The following is a 17,655-nucleotide window of genomic DNA, read 5'->3' as shown; positions in this document are numbered from 1 at the left end:
AAGACTATGATGCCCTATTTACCTGGGAAGGGATGCATGTTTCCTGTCTGTTGGAACTGATGGGCCGTTACCACCACTCTCTTCAAGATGAGAAAACTGCTTCTTAAATTGATCAACGGCACTGCATAAAAATAGCCAGCAACTGTTCCGTCAAGTGTTCAAACGAATGGATACATGAGCAATTACATGCATGCGCAAAGCAACATACATGTGCAAACACAGAAAAGCAAAAACCTTGGGTAGAGAAAGGTTGTCCTCTCTGTGCCATTAATGTAGCTACTTAGCAGTTGTGGGTGATATTCCAGTATCTCCCGGAATATCAACTCTCTTATCTCTTCCTTTGACATTCTTTTGTGCTCAAAGTCAAATTCCACTTTTCTGATTGGCTGACAGGATGGTTCTCTTTCAACCCTGGCAAGACCTTTGAAGTATGGATCACGCAAAGCCTAAAACAATTGAAAGAGATGTTATAAATACTTAGGATCACAAAGTAAAGTTGAAAGCAACATCACAGATCTAGATCCATAGAAGCAGAATAGAGAGTCGTAGGAAATGGGCAATAGAAGCAGAATGCATGTGAGATACCTGTTGATCAAGTTCTCCATTTTCCTCAGCCACATCTTCAGGTTCCTCATGCTGAACAACCTGCATCCTTTTGAAAGCTTCCACAATAGTCATGTCTGACTTCTCAGCATGATTCAAGTACTGGTCAGCAGGAAGATAATTGCCCCTGCACATAGACATGTTTTTGCAAAAAAAATACTTGGTCAAAAACTGTGAGGTGGTCAGGACTCAGTTCTCAGAGCAGATGCAATAAAATATTAGTACATTACTCCTTGGAATTAATAAGAAGTTTCTGAGATTCAATGTATTTTTTTTTAATTTCTGGTAAGCAATATTCTAGAACAAAATGTAGTAGTTTGTGTGATACTGTGTACCTCTGAGACGCAACACTTTTTTCTACAGTTAGAGCAACCTGCCAGTCTTCAAATAGATTTGGATATTCAGAAGGATCTGCTAGAGACTCTGCAGCTTTTGGATTAATCTGCATACAGACAAAAAGAATAAGATAATAGCATGCAGTTTTTTTTATAATGACATGACACTTTTCAGAAAGAAGACTAAGATGAGAACATTAAGAAATTACTTTACTCAGGTCGTCTCTCCAAATTGCCAATATCTCTGGTACTTTGCTAGGAAGATATGAACGCGCCAGTAATGCAGCTTCAGGTATACGGTTGCTGCAGAATACACAAGATAATGTTTAGTTCTCAAAGGAAGAGCACCAAAACAAGGATTTAATCACAGCAAACAAGATTTACCTGTCTACAAGCAACTGTATGCAATCTTCAACTTTACCGAGCATAAAAAGGCAGAGGAAAGCAACATTGTTTTTTCCGTGTTCTTTTGCCAAAGAAGCAAGCTTTTCAATTCCTTCAGCATCTCTAAGAGATGAGTACAGTAGCAACAAGCCACTTAAGTCCTTTGCTTGAAGAAGGCATTCCTCTGCCATCTCTAGCTGCAATGTAGAGTTGTGGCATACCCACGCCAAAAGGCTATCATTCACGAGCTAATACAGATAGGATATGTTCGATTTAGGTCATGTCTCAATTTGACATCATTCACATTCGCATTGAGAGTTTTAGCAAGAAAAACAAGTACCATTGAAGTTTTGAGAAGATAAAAGCCCCGACCCAAAACTATTTGATCACAAAAAAACGCCACACTACACGAGGTATTCCATCCTCAAAAATTTGTTTCTTAGTAATGTACTTATTTAAATGTCAAATACAGACTGATAAGGCTTAAGAGCTAACCTTGCCTGTGGACATGGCAAGTTCGCCCAACTGCTTCCATTTAGATTCACTTTGTGCTTCTATGGCGATAGCCTGTACAGTAAATAGTCATGAGAGGTCATATAATATATGTTACTTAGTATTTTTTCCAGTAATGCAGTATACAATAACTCAAAATATAGTCCACGGTATTAGAAGAAAATTAATGACAATATAACCAGTACCTTCGCGACATCTAATTTTCCAAGCTGCACAGCTAGGTCAAACTTGTAGTCAGCATCAGTGGCTATCTCAAGAGCCTCTTCCAACATACCTCTCGATTCCAAAAAATGAGCAACACTGCCATATGAGAGAGAAACAAGAACTGAGGCTAGAAGAGAACAGACTCTACATGAAGTTGGACGAAATACAGAAAAAGAGTGCAGAAAACTAAGTATATTAATTCAGTAAAGTGTGAATATACACAAGATAAAAAAATAAGATTAGTTTTTTACTACCTTTATTCCAAATTATAAGATGTTCTGGCTTCGTCAATAAGATGTTTTGGCTTCTCAAGATACATTATTTTTACTATGTAACCAGACATAGTGTATATCTAAACGCATAGCAAAAACAATAAATCTTGAAAAGCCAAATCGTCTTATAATTTGGAATGGAGGGAGTACAACATAAACATACACTTAAAAGAGTCTATCTAGATATGACATACATCAGGACAGTTGTGACACTAATATATATGCATCAATTTAACATATAACCTGTCTTCAACAAAATAGAAAATGGGTCTAAAAGCAGAGATAAATTAGAAAAGAAAAAGTCAATATATATTTTGAAACAAACCGATAATCACAAACCTATTATATTGCGCCTTTGGTATGGATGATAAAATTTTGTTTGCATGATCCAAATCCCCACGCATCACAAGGGTCTTGTACTCAATCAAACTCAGAAGTAATGTGTACCCAATGACACTGTACCAAGCTATTTGTTAGTCAGAGAAATTAACAGATGCTACAAAGGAAAGGAAGCATTGTTTTCGAGAAAACATACTTCAACTCCTTGTCAATAAGATAAACTCGACTTTGGTTCGCAATATATCCCAACAGGTACATAGGGCGATCCAAATGATACATTGTAGTGACCTGTAAGTATAAAGCTTATAACTATGTAAGCAATTGAAGTCGTGACATGAAGTGCCCATATAGAGAACTTAAACAGAAGAAATGTTTTCGAGCAGACTATATTTACCTCACCACCAACACAATAATTTAGGCGCCACGATGAGTTGTTATAGATAAAGCAGTCTCCAAATGATGTTAACTTCTATCAAGTTAACAGATCATACAGAATGACTTGGTGCTAGGAGTTGTTGAACCATAATAATATGAACAATTATCAACATCAAAAGATAAAAAAGGCATAGAGCACTCAATATAGGGTAATGGCATAAACACCTAAGCATGCCTTGTATAAGGGATAGAATAACATTACTACAGGCTATGGAGACAAATGGCACATGCTATGGTTTCACACAGCAGGAACAGAGGAGGGGTATGCATACCTGGTGGGTGAGTGTCGCAGGCGGAGGAAAGGGCCCTCAGCTAATTTATTTTTATCAAGTGATCAAGTATAGTATCTAGCTCAATAATTTTCATTATAGCATCATAGGGCAAATTAGGTACATCACCTCTTTTGATCAAAAGGAACATAGCAAATCAGTTATCAGGGCACAATTACATGTCAGGGCAACCATCAGTGCACACACACCACATATGCAGTTGAGCTCTTTCTATCAAATGTGCAGTTCAGCTCTTTCACAAACACAACTCCCTCATATATCACACATCCCTCAGTGTGTAGTAACCCTCAACACATATGCAGTCATTAGGGATTGCATCATAGGGCATGAGTATAGAACCAAATTCCTCATCAATTAAGGAGACTCATTTCACAGCTTAATACATGAGAGGAGACTGATGAGTGCAAACCTAACAGGGGACCGGATTGATGGGAGGTTAGGGCGAGGGAGAGGAGAGGGCCGAACTATCGGGGATAATAACCAGCGCCGATGGTCGGATCCAAAAGATAGCACCAGGGTTGGAGGGGGAGGGCATAGCAAGTGACGGTGTGGGGGAGGAGAGGCCCACGAACGGCCAGTGATGGTGGGGAGAAATGCGGCATCCACCTTGGTGAAGTCGAAGCGTGACTGCTTCATGGGGTGTTGAGGTCTCGCGTGGCCGGTGTCCTCCCCATCGGCCATCCCGATGTTGTTGAGGGCTGAATGGGGAGAGGAGCAGGACGACTCACCTGTGCCGACGCGCGACTCGAGCTCTTCTGGTCGCGGATCGGGGGGTTGTGGTAGGTGCGAAGCCGCACGGTTGCCGTTCCCTCACATCGCGCCGGGGGATCTGGGGCGGTGGCGGGTGCGGATGCGGATCTGGAGTCGCTCGGTCATGACTCCCGAGCATCACGCCGAGGCCGGGGAGGCCAGGGGGGTTGCGACGCCGATGACGGGGGCGGGGGAGGCGCTGAGGACGGGGAGGACGCGAGGATGGGCGGCAGCGACGTTCGCGGTAGGGGCGAGTGGGGCGGGGATGGTGAACTTGACGGGCGGCATGTGGGGGCGCGCGGCGCCGCCGCGTCAGTCTCCTCCTGGCGGGGGCGCATGGTAGCAGTCGTGGCAACTATGGAGGGGGGCACCGACGATGCGCGGGGATCGATGTGGGGCGCCGACGACGAACGGACGCGGCAGATGTGGATCCTCATCGGATGCGCCGATGGAAGGGGGTCGATGCAGAGCGTGGATGGGGGCACGGCGCGTGGATGGAAGGGCGGGCGACGACGACGAGGGGGAGAGGATCACGGGGCGAGGCATAGGCGAGGGTACGGCGGGGGCTGGCCGAGATTGGCGGTCGTGGCCAGCGCGGGATCCGCGGCGGGGGCGAGATCCGGGGCGGGGGCGATGGGGGGACGGTGCCTGTGCGGTCGTGGGGGGAGGGGCACGGCAGGGGCTGGCGGGCTGCTTCCTTCCGCGCGCGTGGGAGGGTGCGGGGGCAGGCGGGGGCAACCAGGTGTGGACGCTGACGGTACTATCTTAATAGAGTAGTATAGATATAGAGATACCTAGTTGGGCTGAGAACTTTATTGTTTTTAGGATTAAAATAATTCTAGAAAAGTCCAAAATTACCATTTAAGATACAAAAAATACCTGAAGAAATGAAAATCCCGAGGAAACATCTACGAGTCATTTTGGAACATAAGAAACCAAATTAAAATATTTGGAGTTCATGAAATGACATTTAAGTGTATCTAAGAAAAGAATATACTCATACAAAAAAATGGGAAAAGCTACAGAAAAAGGTGAAAAAATCACGAAACTTTTTTAAGGATAGGTTGATGTAGAATGGGCATAAATGTGTTATTTGGAGGTCAAGGAAAGTATTTTGGGTAATTTTAAAGAAAATATTTTGTATTTTTTTTTGGATGTGACATATTGTTCAAATAGGGGTTGAGTTCCTATATAACGATTACAAGGAAAGGAAAAAAATAATAACCAAGGTAGAAATGAGGGGCAAAGGTACAAAGAAGAAAAGAATCTAAGTATAAAATAACCAGCTTCATGGGCCGCTGTCATTAGGATGTGTCCAACAAATCGTGTATATGGCCGTGTAAAATATTGTTTTATATTGTATATATCAATATTTATATAATGAAGTTTAAAATAGAGATACGACAGATGAGCTTATAAAGAAGGAAGCCAACTAAGCAAGAAGCCAGCCTAGTCATACAGAAATGAAAAGGAAATAAGAAAGAGAAACTGGCCCAGTAGCGCACGTGCGGAGAAACTTGCTAGGGGAAAAATATTGGCCCAGTAAGTAGCGCTACTGGGCACCCATAAACCCGTCATCCAAATCCATGGCTGCTCAGTGCAGACCAGCCCAGATCTCCCTTTGGCGCCCGAGATCACGCACACGGCATTATTGCCGGACACACAACCGGGAGTCGGGACCACTCGCCCCGGCCGGATGCCGGAGCTCAGACGACTACGTGTATAAACTCCGGCTACACGTCCCGGCACGGCGGCACCACAGGCTGATAAGCGGCAGTGGGAAAATACCGCACCGCACGCACCAATGGAGAACGCCAACGCCTCCTCTTGCCGCAACGGCGACGGCACCCAGACGCCACCGCCGCACGTGGCGATGCTTGCGACGCCCGGGATGGGCCACCTGATCCCGCTGGCGGAGCTGGCGAAGCGCCTGGCCCAGCGCCACGGCGTCACGTCCACGCTCATCACGTTCGCGTCCACGGCGTCCGCCACGCAGCGCGCGTTCCTCGCCTCGATGCCGCCCGCCGTCGCGTCCATGGCGCTGCCGCCGGTGGACATGTCCGACCTCCCGCGCGACGCCGCCATCGAGACGCTCATGTCCGAAGAGTGCGTGCGCGCCGTGCCGGCGCTCACCGAGGCGCTCCTGAGCCTCAAGCAGCGGCCCACCACGACCGGCCGTCTCGTGGCGTTCGTCACCGACCTCTTCGGCGCGGACGCGTTCGACGCGGCGCGCGCGGCGGGGGTCCAGCGGAGGTACCTCTTCTTCCCGACCAATCTAACCGCGCTCACGCTGATGCTCCACCTGCCGGAGCTCGACGCCTCGATCCCCGGCGAGTTCCGGGACCTCGCCGAGCCGCTCCGCCTGCCCGGGTGCGTGCCGCTGCCGGGCACCGAGACCATGAAGCCGCTGCAGGACAAGTCCAACCCCAGCTACAGATGGATGGTGCACCACGGCGCCAAGTTCCGCGAGGCAACCGCCATCCTCGTCAACTCCTTCGACGCCGTCGAGCCGGGGCCCGCCGAGGTCCTGCGCCAGCCGGAGCCCGGGCGACCGCCGGTGCGCACCATCGGCCCGCTCGTGCGCGCAGAGGACGGTGGAGGCAGCAAGGACGACGCGCCGTGCCCGTGCGTGGAGTGGCTGGACCGGCAGCCGGCCAAGTCGGTCATCTTCGTGTCCTTCGGCTCCGGCGGCACGCTGCCCGCCGAGGAGATGCGGGAGCTCGCACTAGGGCTGGAGCTCAGCGGGCAGCGGTTCCTGTGGGTAGTGCGGAGCCCCAGCGAGGGCGGCGTCGGCAACGACAACTACTACGACTCGGCGAGCAAGAAGGACCCCTTCTCCTACCTGCCCCAAGGGTTCCTGGAGCGGACCAAGGACGTCGGCCTCGTGGTGCCGTCGTGGGCGCCGCAGCCCAAGGTGCTGGCGCACCAGTCCACCGGCGGCTTCCTCACGCACTGCGGCTGGAACTCGACGCTGGAGAGCCTGGTGCACGGCGTGCCCATGCTGGCGTGGCCGCTGTTCGCCGACCAGAGGCAGAACGCGGTGCTGCTGTGCGACGGGGTAGGGGCCGCGCTACGAGTGCCCGGGGCCAAGGGGAGGGAAGACATCGCCGCGGTGGTGCGGGAGCTGATGACCGCGGAGGGCAAGGGCGCCGCGGTGCGGGCCAAGGTGGAGGAGCTGCAGAAGGCCGCGGCCGAGGGCCTTCGCGACGGCGGCGCCACCGCGGCCGCACTGGCGGAGGTGGTCAAGGAGTGGACGAGTGCAGACGACAGCGTCTACTAATCCTACACTACTACGCTAAACGCGAATAGCCTAGTTAATTATTCAAAGCATTTATTATGTCCATTTTGCTATTATTGCGGGTGCAGTTATTATAATAAAGTGCTCGTGTCAGAGTATATAAGGGCATGTACAAGTACAACTCACAGCACTTGCTCGGTTTTCAAAGTAAGAGATGGTTAAAAACTTGCATCATACAATCCTAAACCACTAAAACAATTAATACAGTTAAGAAACAATACGACGGGCTAGCTCTTCGCGAAGAGACCCCTTAATTAATGGGATTGTACATACGCTAAGACATATCTTGATTTTTTCACTTAACTTTTTAAATACCACTCAAGAGATCCCTTAATTAATGGGGTTGTACATGCGCTAAGACATAACTAATTTTTATACTAGTTACGTAATATAAGTGCTCTCTAGACCATGAGTACATCGATACAGTAGTATAGACATAATTAAATATATTTTTAAATCTTTAAACCAAAGATACATAGTTATGCGCGCCTTATACAGTGGGATGGATGAAGTATAGGACTATTTAAAATCATGTCCTTAATAGGGCTATATTTAAAAGAGTAAAAATCAGAAAAGTCATAGAACTAAGTGTTAGATTCTATGGTGCATAGCATCGATTCCTAAGCCTCTAGAATAACAATCTGTAACTAGAAATCCTCGATGTCGAGTAGATCTATTCTACTGAGAGGAATAAGGAAACCTATCTTTCGTTATTGTTGTTGTGTTGACGCATCCTGGCTTAGTGTTGGCGTGGAGCGTGGCCGCCACCGGCATCACCTCCATTGCCCTACAGAGGAACATCAGGCACCAGGATCCAGGCCGCCGTTGGTTGTCGCGCTTCCAGTCACTCCGACGTCTAGGCGATGGGATCTTTCTGTGGGATTAGGGTTTTTTTGGTGAGTACTAGTGTTGGCTTTTCCTGTAACCCTTAATCATTTATATAGTATCGTGTGACCGGAAGCTCGACCGAGGTTAACATGGACCCTCCTAATTAAGGGCATAATTAAGGAGATGGACAGTTAGGTTAAACCCAATCCAGACACTGATGACCGGCTATAGAGGACATACCCAACACTAAGATCAGCACTTTAAAATGCCGCAAAGTAAACGCTGTAATAAAACATATCATATGTTGAGACTCAGATATCTTTTTTTAAAAGTTATATAGTAATGTAAAAGATCGGTATGCTGGTAAAACCATTTGATTGTAACGTTAATTGAAAGATATAATAAAAATATGAATGTGGGAAATTACCAGCTTGTCACTATCACATACTCAACATCATACACAACAAGACAAATGAGTTTTTTAAGACGCCTCAAGTTTTTCGCACAGGGTCCTAATTTATCCCCCACCATATAAATAGAGAAAGGGGAGCGAGCATAAACCGCGCGCGTCTTGAAATTATTTTCTTAATTTCAAATTTGAAATTTTTAAGAAACTTCGAATAGAGGAGTGTTTTATATGAAAATCATAGCACTTAATAAGACCTAAAACTTCGTAGTTTCACTTAAAATTATATAGAGCCTCAAATATTTTAAAAATCTCACTACTACGGCTAGGATTTGTAAGAGTGTGTCCAGTGAGCGACTATAGGGACCTTATTTGGGCTTTTGGATTCTGCGCATCAGATAACATATATTAAACGGTTTTTTTTTAAGGTGGCGTCCTTAGTTTTTAGCTGAGAATTTAAAGAAGTAAAAGAAAAAAGGAAAATAGTGGCAAATAACATATATTGAACTAAAATGACCCTAGTTCATGTCAGTGGTTTGTTAGAAAAGAGGAGTAAGTGAAAAAAATAGTTCAAAGCCTTTATGTTCTTTCCTTAATAAAGTGGACAAAGATAAGCCTTGATGGCGAGTTGAACTACAGGATAAATCGTGTGTTGTCTCTCTTTTGAATTGTATTACTAGTTTTCCACTCGATCTTCTTGGTTGTGCATGTTTTTGATTGTAGGTAATTAGTGGACTTGTCACTGGACATCACCAAACACATCTACAAGTAATGTTTGTAGGTGTAGTTGTTGTTAAGCATTGTGCATCGAGCGACATTGCCACGCGTAGCGCGTAGAGAGCAATAATAATGCCTCTGATCGAGTAGTAGTGTCGCTGACCAGCCCAGCGACGTGCGCCAAGCGGCAATAATGCCACACTCGTTTGTAACAGCAAGTTCGAATTTTATTTTAAACGCGATATTTACCTCTCTCTAGGCTACCTATCATTGTTTCAGCTAGTCTATTTTGTTTTTAGTTGCTAGCTCATCATATTTCTTTCGTTGCCCGAGCCATCATGTTACTCTGTTGTATTTTTGTAGTTTTACCCACTCTTGGTTCATATTCTTTTTACTATATAGTAGGTAACTCTCATTCCTGATTTGCAAAATGTTTGAGAATTACCTAAGAATCTGAACAAGTAAAAAGAAAAAAACAGAAAATAGTGTCAAATAGCATATATATATATTGAACTAAAATGACCCTTGTGGTCGTCATGGGCCAACTTAACTCCAACAGGATGAGACCAAGAAGATAAGGCTGGATTCAATAAAACGTTGTCCCGCCTTGGTCATATTGGATGGGAGTTGGGCTCATGCTCTGTTTGAATCCTACAGAGCTGGTGAGCTCTTTAAGTTTTACCACGTCATATAACTAAATACTAGTATTTTTTTTAAAAAATATTTCCGCCGCGCGTGGTACATGCTGTGATGAGGACGACATTGCATTTATGACATTTGTTGAATTTTCAGGCTATACAGATCTTACATATGATTTATGACATTGGTTGATCTAGCTAGAGTAGATTGATCTCTCTGCTGGATGGGATGGTAAATGGTTGGATTTGTATATAGAATGGCTCAAGAAGCACTGCAGTTTGAATGTAGTAAAAATAGTAGATTTTTATCTGTCCATATTTTTAATAGTATGGTCTTGTACTCATTATATTATTATGTATATTTACCTCTGTACAAACATTGACACATGTGCAGGTGTATAATAATTACTTTTTAAAAAAATTTGTATTACCTCCGTCTTTGAATATTTGTTGCTCGTAGTATGTGTTAAAAACTGCAATAGGTAAACCATGCATGTGTGTCATGGAAAGTGTCACTAGAGTTCTAAAAAAAGTACCTTATAAGGGCATGTATAATGCTTAGACACTGGAACAGTCCTCCAAACATAACAAACAACTAAGAGGCTTTATTGGACAACAAAATGTCTCTAAATCATAAATGTATTAACTCTAAATACAGCTCAACTACGCTGAAGTGTCTATTATGCTTGAAAATTGTGTAAGAGACAGTTCTTCGCGAACAAACGGTCTTCTAATTTTTTTTCGCTTACCTCCCTTGAGACCGCTCAAGATACATATATTTAATGGTGCTGTAAATGCCCTAACAATCTTCGTTATTGTAGCACTTGGAGAAATGTTCCATTTGATATATATAGGTAAATGTGATACAACACAATAACACTTATTGGGGATGTAAATAAGAACACATATATGTAGCATGGGCAATAGAAGTATGTGTCACTGTGAAGCCTGGCTATATAGTAGTAGCACATTTATTAATTATTAATTAAGGTCCAGTAACACAGCCTTTGGTGTTACTAATTTAAAACCCTGTATCGCATTGCACTAGTATCATCATCATCCTCACGCAGCCTGTGGGACTAGGAGCAGCTTCTCCTTCCTCGAGACCGTGATCCCAAACACCTCGGTCATGTCCACGTCCTCCGCCTTCATCCCCGCCGGCAGCTGCCAGTCGAACCGGTACATGAGGTTGGACAGCATCGCCTCGATGGTCGCGGACGCCGAGTGGACCCCGGGGCACATCCTCCGGCCGGACCCGAACGCCAGGAACTGGAACTCGTTGGGCTTGAGGTCGACGCCGCCGGCCACGTCCCCGCTGAGGAACCTCTCCGGGACGAACTCGTTCTCGCGCTCCCAGTAGCCGCTGTGGCGGCCGAGCGCCCAGGCGTTGACGACGACGCGGGTGTTGGCCGGGATGGTGTAGCCGGCGACCTCGCAGGCGTCCAGGGAGTAGTGCGGGAGGAGGAGCGGGACCGGCGGGTGCAGGCGGAGCGTCTCCTTGATGACGGCCTTGAGGTAGGTCATGCCGGGGAGGTTGTCCTCGGTGACCATCTCCTGCCCCGCCGGCACGTTCCGCCGCACTTCTTCCTGCAGCTTCTTCATCAGGTGTGGCTTCCGTATGAGCTCCGTCATGGCGAACTCCAACGTCATGTACGAGGTGTCGGTTCCGGCCTCGAACATGTCCTGCGATATAATGGTGGTCATTGGTTCCGGCGGCCTCGAACCACAAAGATATATATATGATGTATATATATAAATAAATAATGGACTATTTACTTACTATCAAGATAGCCTTGATATGGTCTCTGGTGAGGCCATACTCCTTCTGAAGAGACAGCAAGACGTATATGAAGTCCTTATCGTCGTCCTCGTCCTGATGGGTTGCCATCCTGGCCGCATGGTCGTCGATGAGCTTGTCGAGGAGGTCGTCCCAGCGCTTCCTGACGCGCCTGGTCTTGGCGCACGCCACCTTCCTGACGAGCTCGATCCGGCCCAGGCTAGGGAAGTAGTCCTGGATGTGGAACCCTCCGAGGAGTCCCGCGTTGATGTCGGTGAGCTCCCGGAACAGCCTGTTGCGGCCTTCCTCCATGGAGAACTTGCCCGAGACGGCGCGGCAGACGAGGTTGTTGACGAAGGAGTGCAGGAGCTCGCTCATGTCCAGGGCCTCCCGCGCGGCGGCGGCGCGGCGCACCCTGTCGAGCGCGCCGCGCACCTCCTCCTCCCGCGCGGGCCGCTGCGACCGCACCTTGCTGGCGTTGAGCAGGTGCACGGTGACCAGCTTCCGCGCCTTGCGGAAGTGGTCGCCGTAGGGCGCGAAGCACGAGTCGGTGGCGCCGTACATGATGATGTCGGACACCAGGGAGCGCGGGCGGGAGGAGAAGACGTGGTCGTAGGTGCGGAGCACGGCCTCGGCGACGCGCGGCGACGAGACCACCACGGTCGGCACGGCGCCGAGGCGGAGCAGCATCAGGTCCGGGCCGTACCTGGTGGCGAGCGCGGCGAGGGACACGTAGGGGATGTCCCCCATCAGGTGCAGGTGCCCGATGATGGGGAGCTTCATGGGCGGCGACGGCAGCAGGCTCAAGAGCTTGTCGGGGTCGCTGGCCGCCACCGCCGCCGCTCCGTCGTTCTTTGTCGCCGACGCCGACGCCGACGCCGACGCCGCGAGGTAGCGGAGCAGGAGCGGCAGGAGCAGCAGGGAGAAGGGGATCGCGAGCAGCAGCGCTCGTTGCGCTGCTGCTGCTTCGTGCAGCAGCTCGTATAGTGCGTGATGCAGTTGAGCAGCCATGGCAACGTCGTCCGTCCGAGCTAGCCGGAGATAGAGAGGAGCTACCTTAAGCTTAGCTTATTAGCGCACGTGTGTGTGTGTTGTTTTTATGGTGGTATATACTGCTAGCTACTCAGTGACTTGCTTGCTTGCTTGTGTTAGCCGTGGCCATCGGTGATGAGCAGCTTTTGCTGCCTTGCTTTCTTTGGAGCGTTTATTTATAGACCCCAAGAGAGATCCATGGAGCTGCTGAAGCCAGAGGTCGAGAGGCTGCATTGCATGCATGCAGAGGAGGATTGGTTTATTTGAACGTAGATTGATTTGTATAAGCAGAAAAATGGTGTGCATGATTTTGATTTTGTCGTGGTTTGATCAATCAGTGCAGCCTGTGCAGACTCCAATAATTAATGTGGCCGCCAATCTCTCTGTAGGAATACTGAACCCAAAGACAGGCAGCGGATCGGGCCACGCGACACGATAACACGCTACTGTTGGAACGGTCCCTCATCCAAGACTGACCGATGTAGATTTGGTCGGGTCTATCATCCATGGAGATGGCAATGACCCCGATTCCCAATTTTCTGTGGGGAATTCTTTCATTAGATCTTGTTCAATTGTATATAAATTAAAAAATTTTGAGGAAAATTAAATCTCTTCCTATTTAAAATTGAATGAGAAGAGATTTAATCCCCTTCAATCCTCCTTAATCTATCTCTACTTGAACAAGTATTTAGGGGATGTGGTTGAGAAAGTTTTCTCCCCACGGGGACACGTAAACGAGGAGAAATTCACTCCCAACATCTAAACAGGGATGAGGAAGCATTTAACATCATCGTTAATTACCCTTGGGGATCCGTTAAACTTGCACGTGATGATGATCTTGTGTGATAATTAATGATACAAATAAAAAATTACCTTGCCAAGAGATTACTCATTATACAAATATGTTCATTTTGATGTACACATAATTATTTCTTCTTACATTGTGTCAATATTTTAGTTTATTAACAGAGGATGTACATCCTAATTATAATTTAAGTGGGGACGAGGATTCCGGTGGGGATTTATCCCCGCAGGAAACGGTGATAGAGAAGAAATGTCCTCCCGCAAGCGTTCGTGTGAATCCCCGCGATGATTTTTTTCGTTGCGGGGATATGGATGGGGAGCTATTCTGTGATGGAGAATTTTCCGTTGCCATCCCTAGTCACCCATCAATTACCAGCAACCCTTGCCACCCATTCATATTGAACCTAAGTCGACGTGTTGAGAAATGGGGAATTCTCCATCAGGGAATGACTCTCCATCCCTGTCCCCACAAAGGGGGGGGGTATTTTCATCCCATTCACATCGGAGAATTTATCCCCTCGGGAAATCTGTTTAGAGCAAAATTCAAATTAATTATATCAAATCAATACAAATTTAACAAACAAGATTTCAATAGTTACAAGAGACATCAACTTTAGAGTTTAGTTTGTTATTCTATAATACGCTACACATTTAGTCTTAGTATAATTTTAACATGTCAATGGACTAATTTAGATCAAATTCAACATGTCACGAAATCACCCCCACCCTGTCCCTCTAATAAAGGAATTCTCCACACGGAATCAGTGATCGGTTCCCATCGCCATCTCTAATCACACCACTAGAGATGTCCAAACGGGCCGCCCGGCCCGGCCCGGTCCCGTTGAGGCACGGACCGTTTAAGCACGCCACGGTTAGGCCCGATTAATTATCCGGGCCGGGGACGGGTTGTCCGACGGGCTGAACTCACCGAACGAGGCCGACACGGGATGGGCCGTGGATGGGCCGAACCGGGCCGGGCCGACCCGTTAAGCCCGACCCAAAAATGTTCACCGTGCCTCCTCGAGCCCGCCAACGCATAAATCAAACTTAAAATTAGTTCATAATAAAAAACTAAACATATTTATAAATCATAATTGAAGAATATAACTATATACAATAATATATATTACAAATAATACACATTTCACAAATAAACAATATATTTTAAATAAAAAATAGAGCTATTTTTTGCAATGTTTGTCTTATTAAATGGGCGAGTCCTAGCCAGTTTAAAAACGGGTCGTGCTCGGGCTAGCCCGACGGGCCTAAAACTCACGTGCCGAGCTTGGTCCTAGCCCGTATGGAACCGGACCATGCCGGACTCGGATCGGACCTAAATAGAACCGGACATGGGCCACAAACAAGTACGTGGAAGCCCATCCGACTCCTTCACAGCCCTAGCTACTCCGCACTCATCATACCATTTTTTTTCAGAAAGCTAATGAAAAGGCTATACAACATAGATCTGAATACCATATCGATCTATTTGAGCAGATCCAAAAATCATGAGATAATTTTAATCCATCCACCTCTTTACTATCTCTACTTTGGTGGCTTTAATTTTGTTTTTTTTTTGTCTTTGCAATATCCCAGTGCTCCAGATTTGTGCTCCTTGGTATCTTATACCTCTTAAAATATCTTACATGTCTTAAAGCGGCGGCGTGCAGAGCGTCACTGCTGCTGGTGGTGGTGTGTCTGTCAAAGAAGGCATTTAACAGGAAGGAGTACGAGAGAGATCGATGGGCAGATCAGGCAGGTGATGAGGAGCATATATGAGCACAAACTATACACACGTACGTACGCATCATATGCGTACTGTAGTTTTTATTCAATCTGCAGATTAATCAGTACATATACGATCGAGACGGCTAGCTAGCCAGCTTCTTCGTCGTACAAGATCGACTAGGTACATCTGCTACCACAGCAGAGCGAAGAATTATAATCGAATGAACGGCCAGCTAGCTAGTAGCTCCACACTCCATGCATTACATACTACTACGTACACGTTCTGCTAGCTAGCCGGCCGAGATCGATCCGGAACGACGACGACGACGTACGGTGTATATACAGCTAAGCTTCACTTCCACTTGGCTTATTTTTATTGGTCGGTCGTCTTCTCCGAGATGATAGATAGATATTATCAAGTGTCTCTGTACGTTTTACTTTGTCATGGACTCATGGCAGCGCGTTCTTCATGCCCCTGGCATACTCCTCCAGCCTCCTCAGGCCTTGCTTGGGAGAAGCCGCTTCGCCCAGCTGCCTCACCATGGCGCTGCCGATGATCACCCCGTCAGCGCCCCACTGCGCAATCTGTGTGTGTGTGTGTGTCACTGATCACTGTTAGCTAGCTAGTAGCCGGCTTGTCAAACAAAACTTGTTAACAGTTTTTTTTTGGTCAGCTACGTACCTGCTTCACGTGCTCTGGCTTGGATATGCCGAAGCCAACAGCAACGGGCTTGTTAGTCACCTTCTTAACCTCCTGGATGAGTGACTCCACTCGCGGGTTCACGTTTGCGCGAGGACCTGTCACTCCGTTCACGCTCACCTGCAACGTTACGCCCTAGCTAGTGTTAGTCATCGTGTTGTCGTCGTCGTCGTCGTCTGTGCAGAAGCCTCCATGTATGCATGGGGCTGGAATAATGAGTACGTCCTCCATCTATATATACATATAACTACCAGGTAGACGAAGCCTTCTGAAGCCTTGGTGATCTCCTTCATCCTGTCTTCTGGTATGGCTGGTGTTGTCAGCAGCACCTGCATATGCTCCTATTATATATAGCTAGCTCGATCTAGCTACATAAATCATCACATGCATCAACTTAATTCAACCTACCAGCTCCAGGTTGTTGTTCTTGGCTTCACTCCACAGCGAGTGCGCGGCCACGTACGGGAGATCAGGCACTATAAGACCTGTCAGTAAAAAAAAAAACAAAAATCATCACATGAATGGACTACTATAAATTAATTAATTGAAGGGGGATCGGAAGAGCTAGCTATAGTTTACCGTGGACCCCCGCCTCTTTCATCTCGGCCAAGCTGCGAGACATGATGGGCTTGTAGTAGGAGAGGAGCACCACGGGGCACGACAGCTCCGGCGTCACCTCCCTGAGCATCTCCAGCACGGCGTCCATGGTGGTGCCGCTGGCCAGAGCCCGCGCCACCGACGCCTGGATGATGGGCCCGTCGATGTAGGGGTCCGAGCAGGGCACGCCCAGCTCGATGACGTCGGCGCCACAGCCGTCCAGCAGCCGCAGCGCCTCGGCCGTCGTCGCTAGGTCGGGGTCGCCCGCGGTGATGTACGGGATGAACGCCGTCTGCATGCAGCCGGGACGGGATCCACACACGCACCGACGATGATCTGGGTGTTAGCTAGCTAAAGGCTAAAGCACGTGTGTGTGTCCGCGCCTATGCGCAAAATAACGACGACGAACCTTGCCCTTGGCCATGAGCGCCGCCATGGTGTCCGACACCGGACGGCTCCTCCTCTCGGCGGGTGCCGCCGCTTGCTTTGGCGGCACCGGCGCCGGCGCCGGCGCCTGCGGCGGGGCGGCGGGAACCGTGACAGCAGCCGCAGCAGCTCTAGCAGTGGTGGTGGTAGTGACGACGACGGCCGCGTCGTACCTCCGTCTCGGTGTTGCGGTCGACGACATCCGCCTCAGGAGCAGCGGCGGCGACTGAGCTGCCTGCAACGCCGAGGAGAGCGAGGAGGAGGAGGACGTTTTGGGCGCGAAAGCCATGTCGCTTCTGTGCAACAACCTGTCCGTTCGTTCCTCCTTCGTCGAGGTTGATGAGGCTGATGAGTCGAGTCGCGTCTAGCTGCCTCGTTTATAGCAAGAGCGGGCCTCTGCATGCACAGCAGGGGCAACATTAGCTTGCTTTGCTTTGCTTCGCTTGTCTCGAATATAATTAATTAATGGGCTCGTAATCTAAATATTAATATTTTTTTTTGCTCGGAAACATACTAGTATCAAAGTTTATTATATGCTAAACAATATTACAACAAAAAGTAACAATAATTATAATATTTTTT

General features: G+C 47.7%; 4 protein-coding genes across 4 annotated transcripts; 1 reads left to right on the top strand and 3 right to left on the bottom strand.

Annotated features, from left to right (window-relative positions):
• Positions 1 to 501: 501 nt before the first annotated feature.
• Positions 502 to 3,201, bottom strand: LOC103655025 (coatomer subunit beta'-1-like). The gene is made up of 9 exons (XM_020551795.3): positions 3,045 to 3,201; positions 2,847 to 2,938; positions 2,651 to 2,767; positions 2,021 to 2,135; positions 1,818 to 1,889; positions 1,323 to 1,519; positions 1,148 to 1,241; positions 939 to 1,045; positions 502 to 730 (listed from the first exon to the last, which is right to left on the bottom strand). The coding sequence occupies exons 2-9, from the start codon at positions 2,927 to 2,929 to the stop codon at positions 517 to 519; spliced, it is 999 nt and encodes a 332-aa protein (XP_020407384.3). The 5' UTR covers positions 2,930 to 2,938; positions 3,045 to 3,201; the 3' UTR covers positions 502 to 516.
• A 2,676-nt stretch (positions 3,202 to 5,877) lies between these two features.
• LOC100281070 (hydroquinone glucosyltransferase) lies at positions 5,878 to 7,521 on the top strand. Its single transcript, NM_001153989.3, has one exon. It carries the CDS (start codon positions 5,930 to 5,932, stop codon positions 7,403 to 7,405), a length of 1,476 nt encoding a protein of 491 aa, NP_001147461.1. The 5' UTR covers positions 5,878 to 5,929; the 3' UTR covers positions 7,406 to 7,521.
• Positions 7,522 to 10,838: 3,317 nt separating this feature from the next.
• Positions 10,839 to 12,956, bottom strand: LOC100192631 (benzoxazinone synthesis 2). The gene is made up of 2 exons (NM_001137845.2): positions 11,793 to 12,956; positions 10,839 to 11,695 (listed from the first exon to the last, which is right to left on the bottom strand). Exons 1-2 carry the CDS (start codon positions 12,798 to 12,800, stop codon positions 11,075 to 11,077), a joined length of 1,629 nt encoding a protein of 542 aa, NP_001131317.2. The 5' UTR covers positions 12,801 to 12,956; the 3' UTR covers positions 10,839 to 11,074.
• A 2,844-nt stretch (positions 12,957 to 15,800) lies between these two features.
• On the bottom strand, positions 15,801 to 17,362 carry LOC542117 (benzoxazinless 1). The gene is given in 6 exon segments (NM_001111749.1): positions 15,801 to 15,935; positions 16,033 to 16,170; positions 16,302 to 16,379; positions 16,459 to 16,535; positions 16,630 to 16,939; positions 17,057 to 17,362. Coding segments are annotated over 6 exon segments (1,044 nt in total).
• Positions 17,363 to 17,655: the final 293 nt, after the last annotated feature.

This window comes from Zea mays, chromosome 4 (assembly GCF_902167145.1).
Source record: "Zea mays cultivar B73 chromosome 4, Zm-B73-REFERENCE-NAM-5.0, whole genome shotgun sequence".
NCBI classification, from domain to species: domain Eukaryota; kingdom Viridiplantae; phylum Streptophyta; class Magnoliopsida; order Poales; family Poaceae; genus Zea; species Zea mays.
This window is presented reverse-complemented; position numbering and strand designations above follow the sequence as displayed.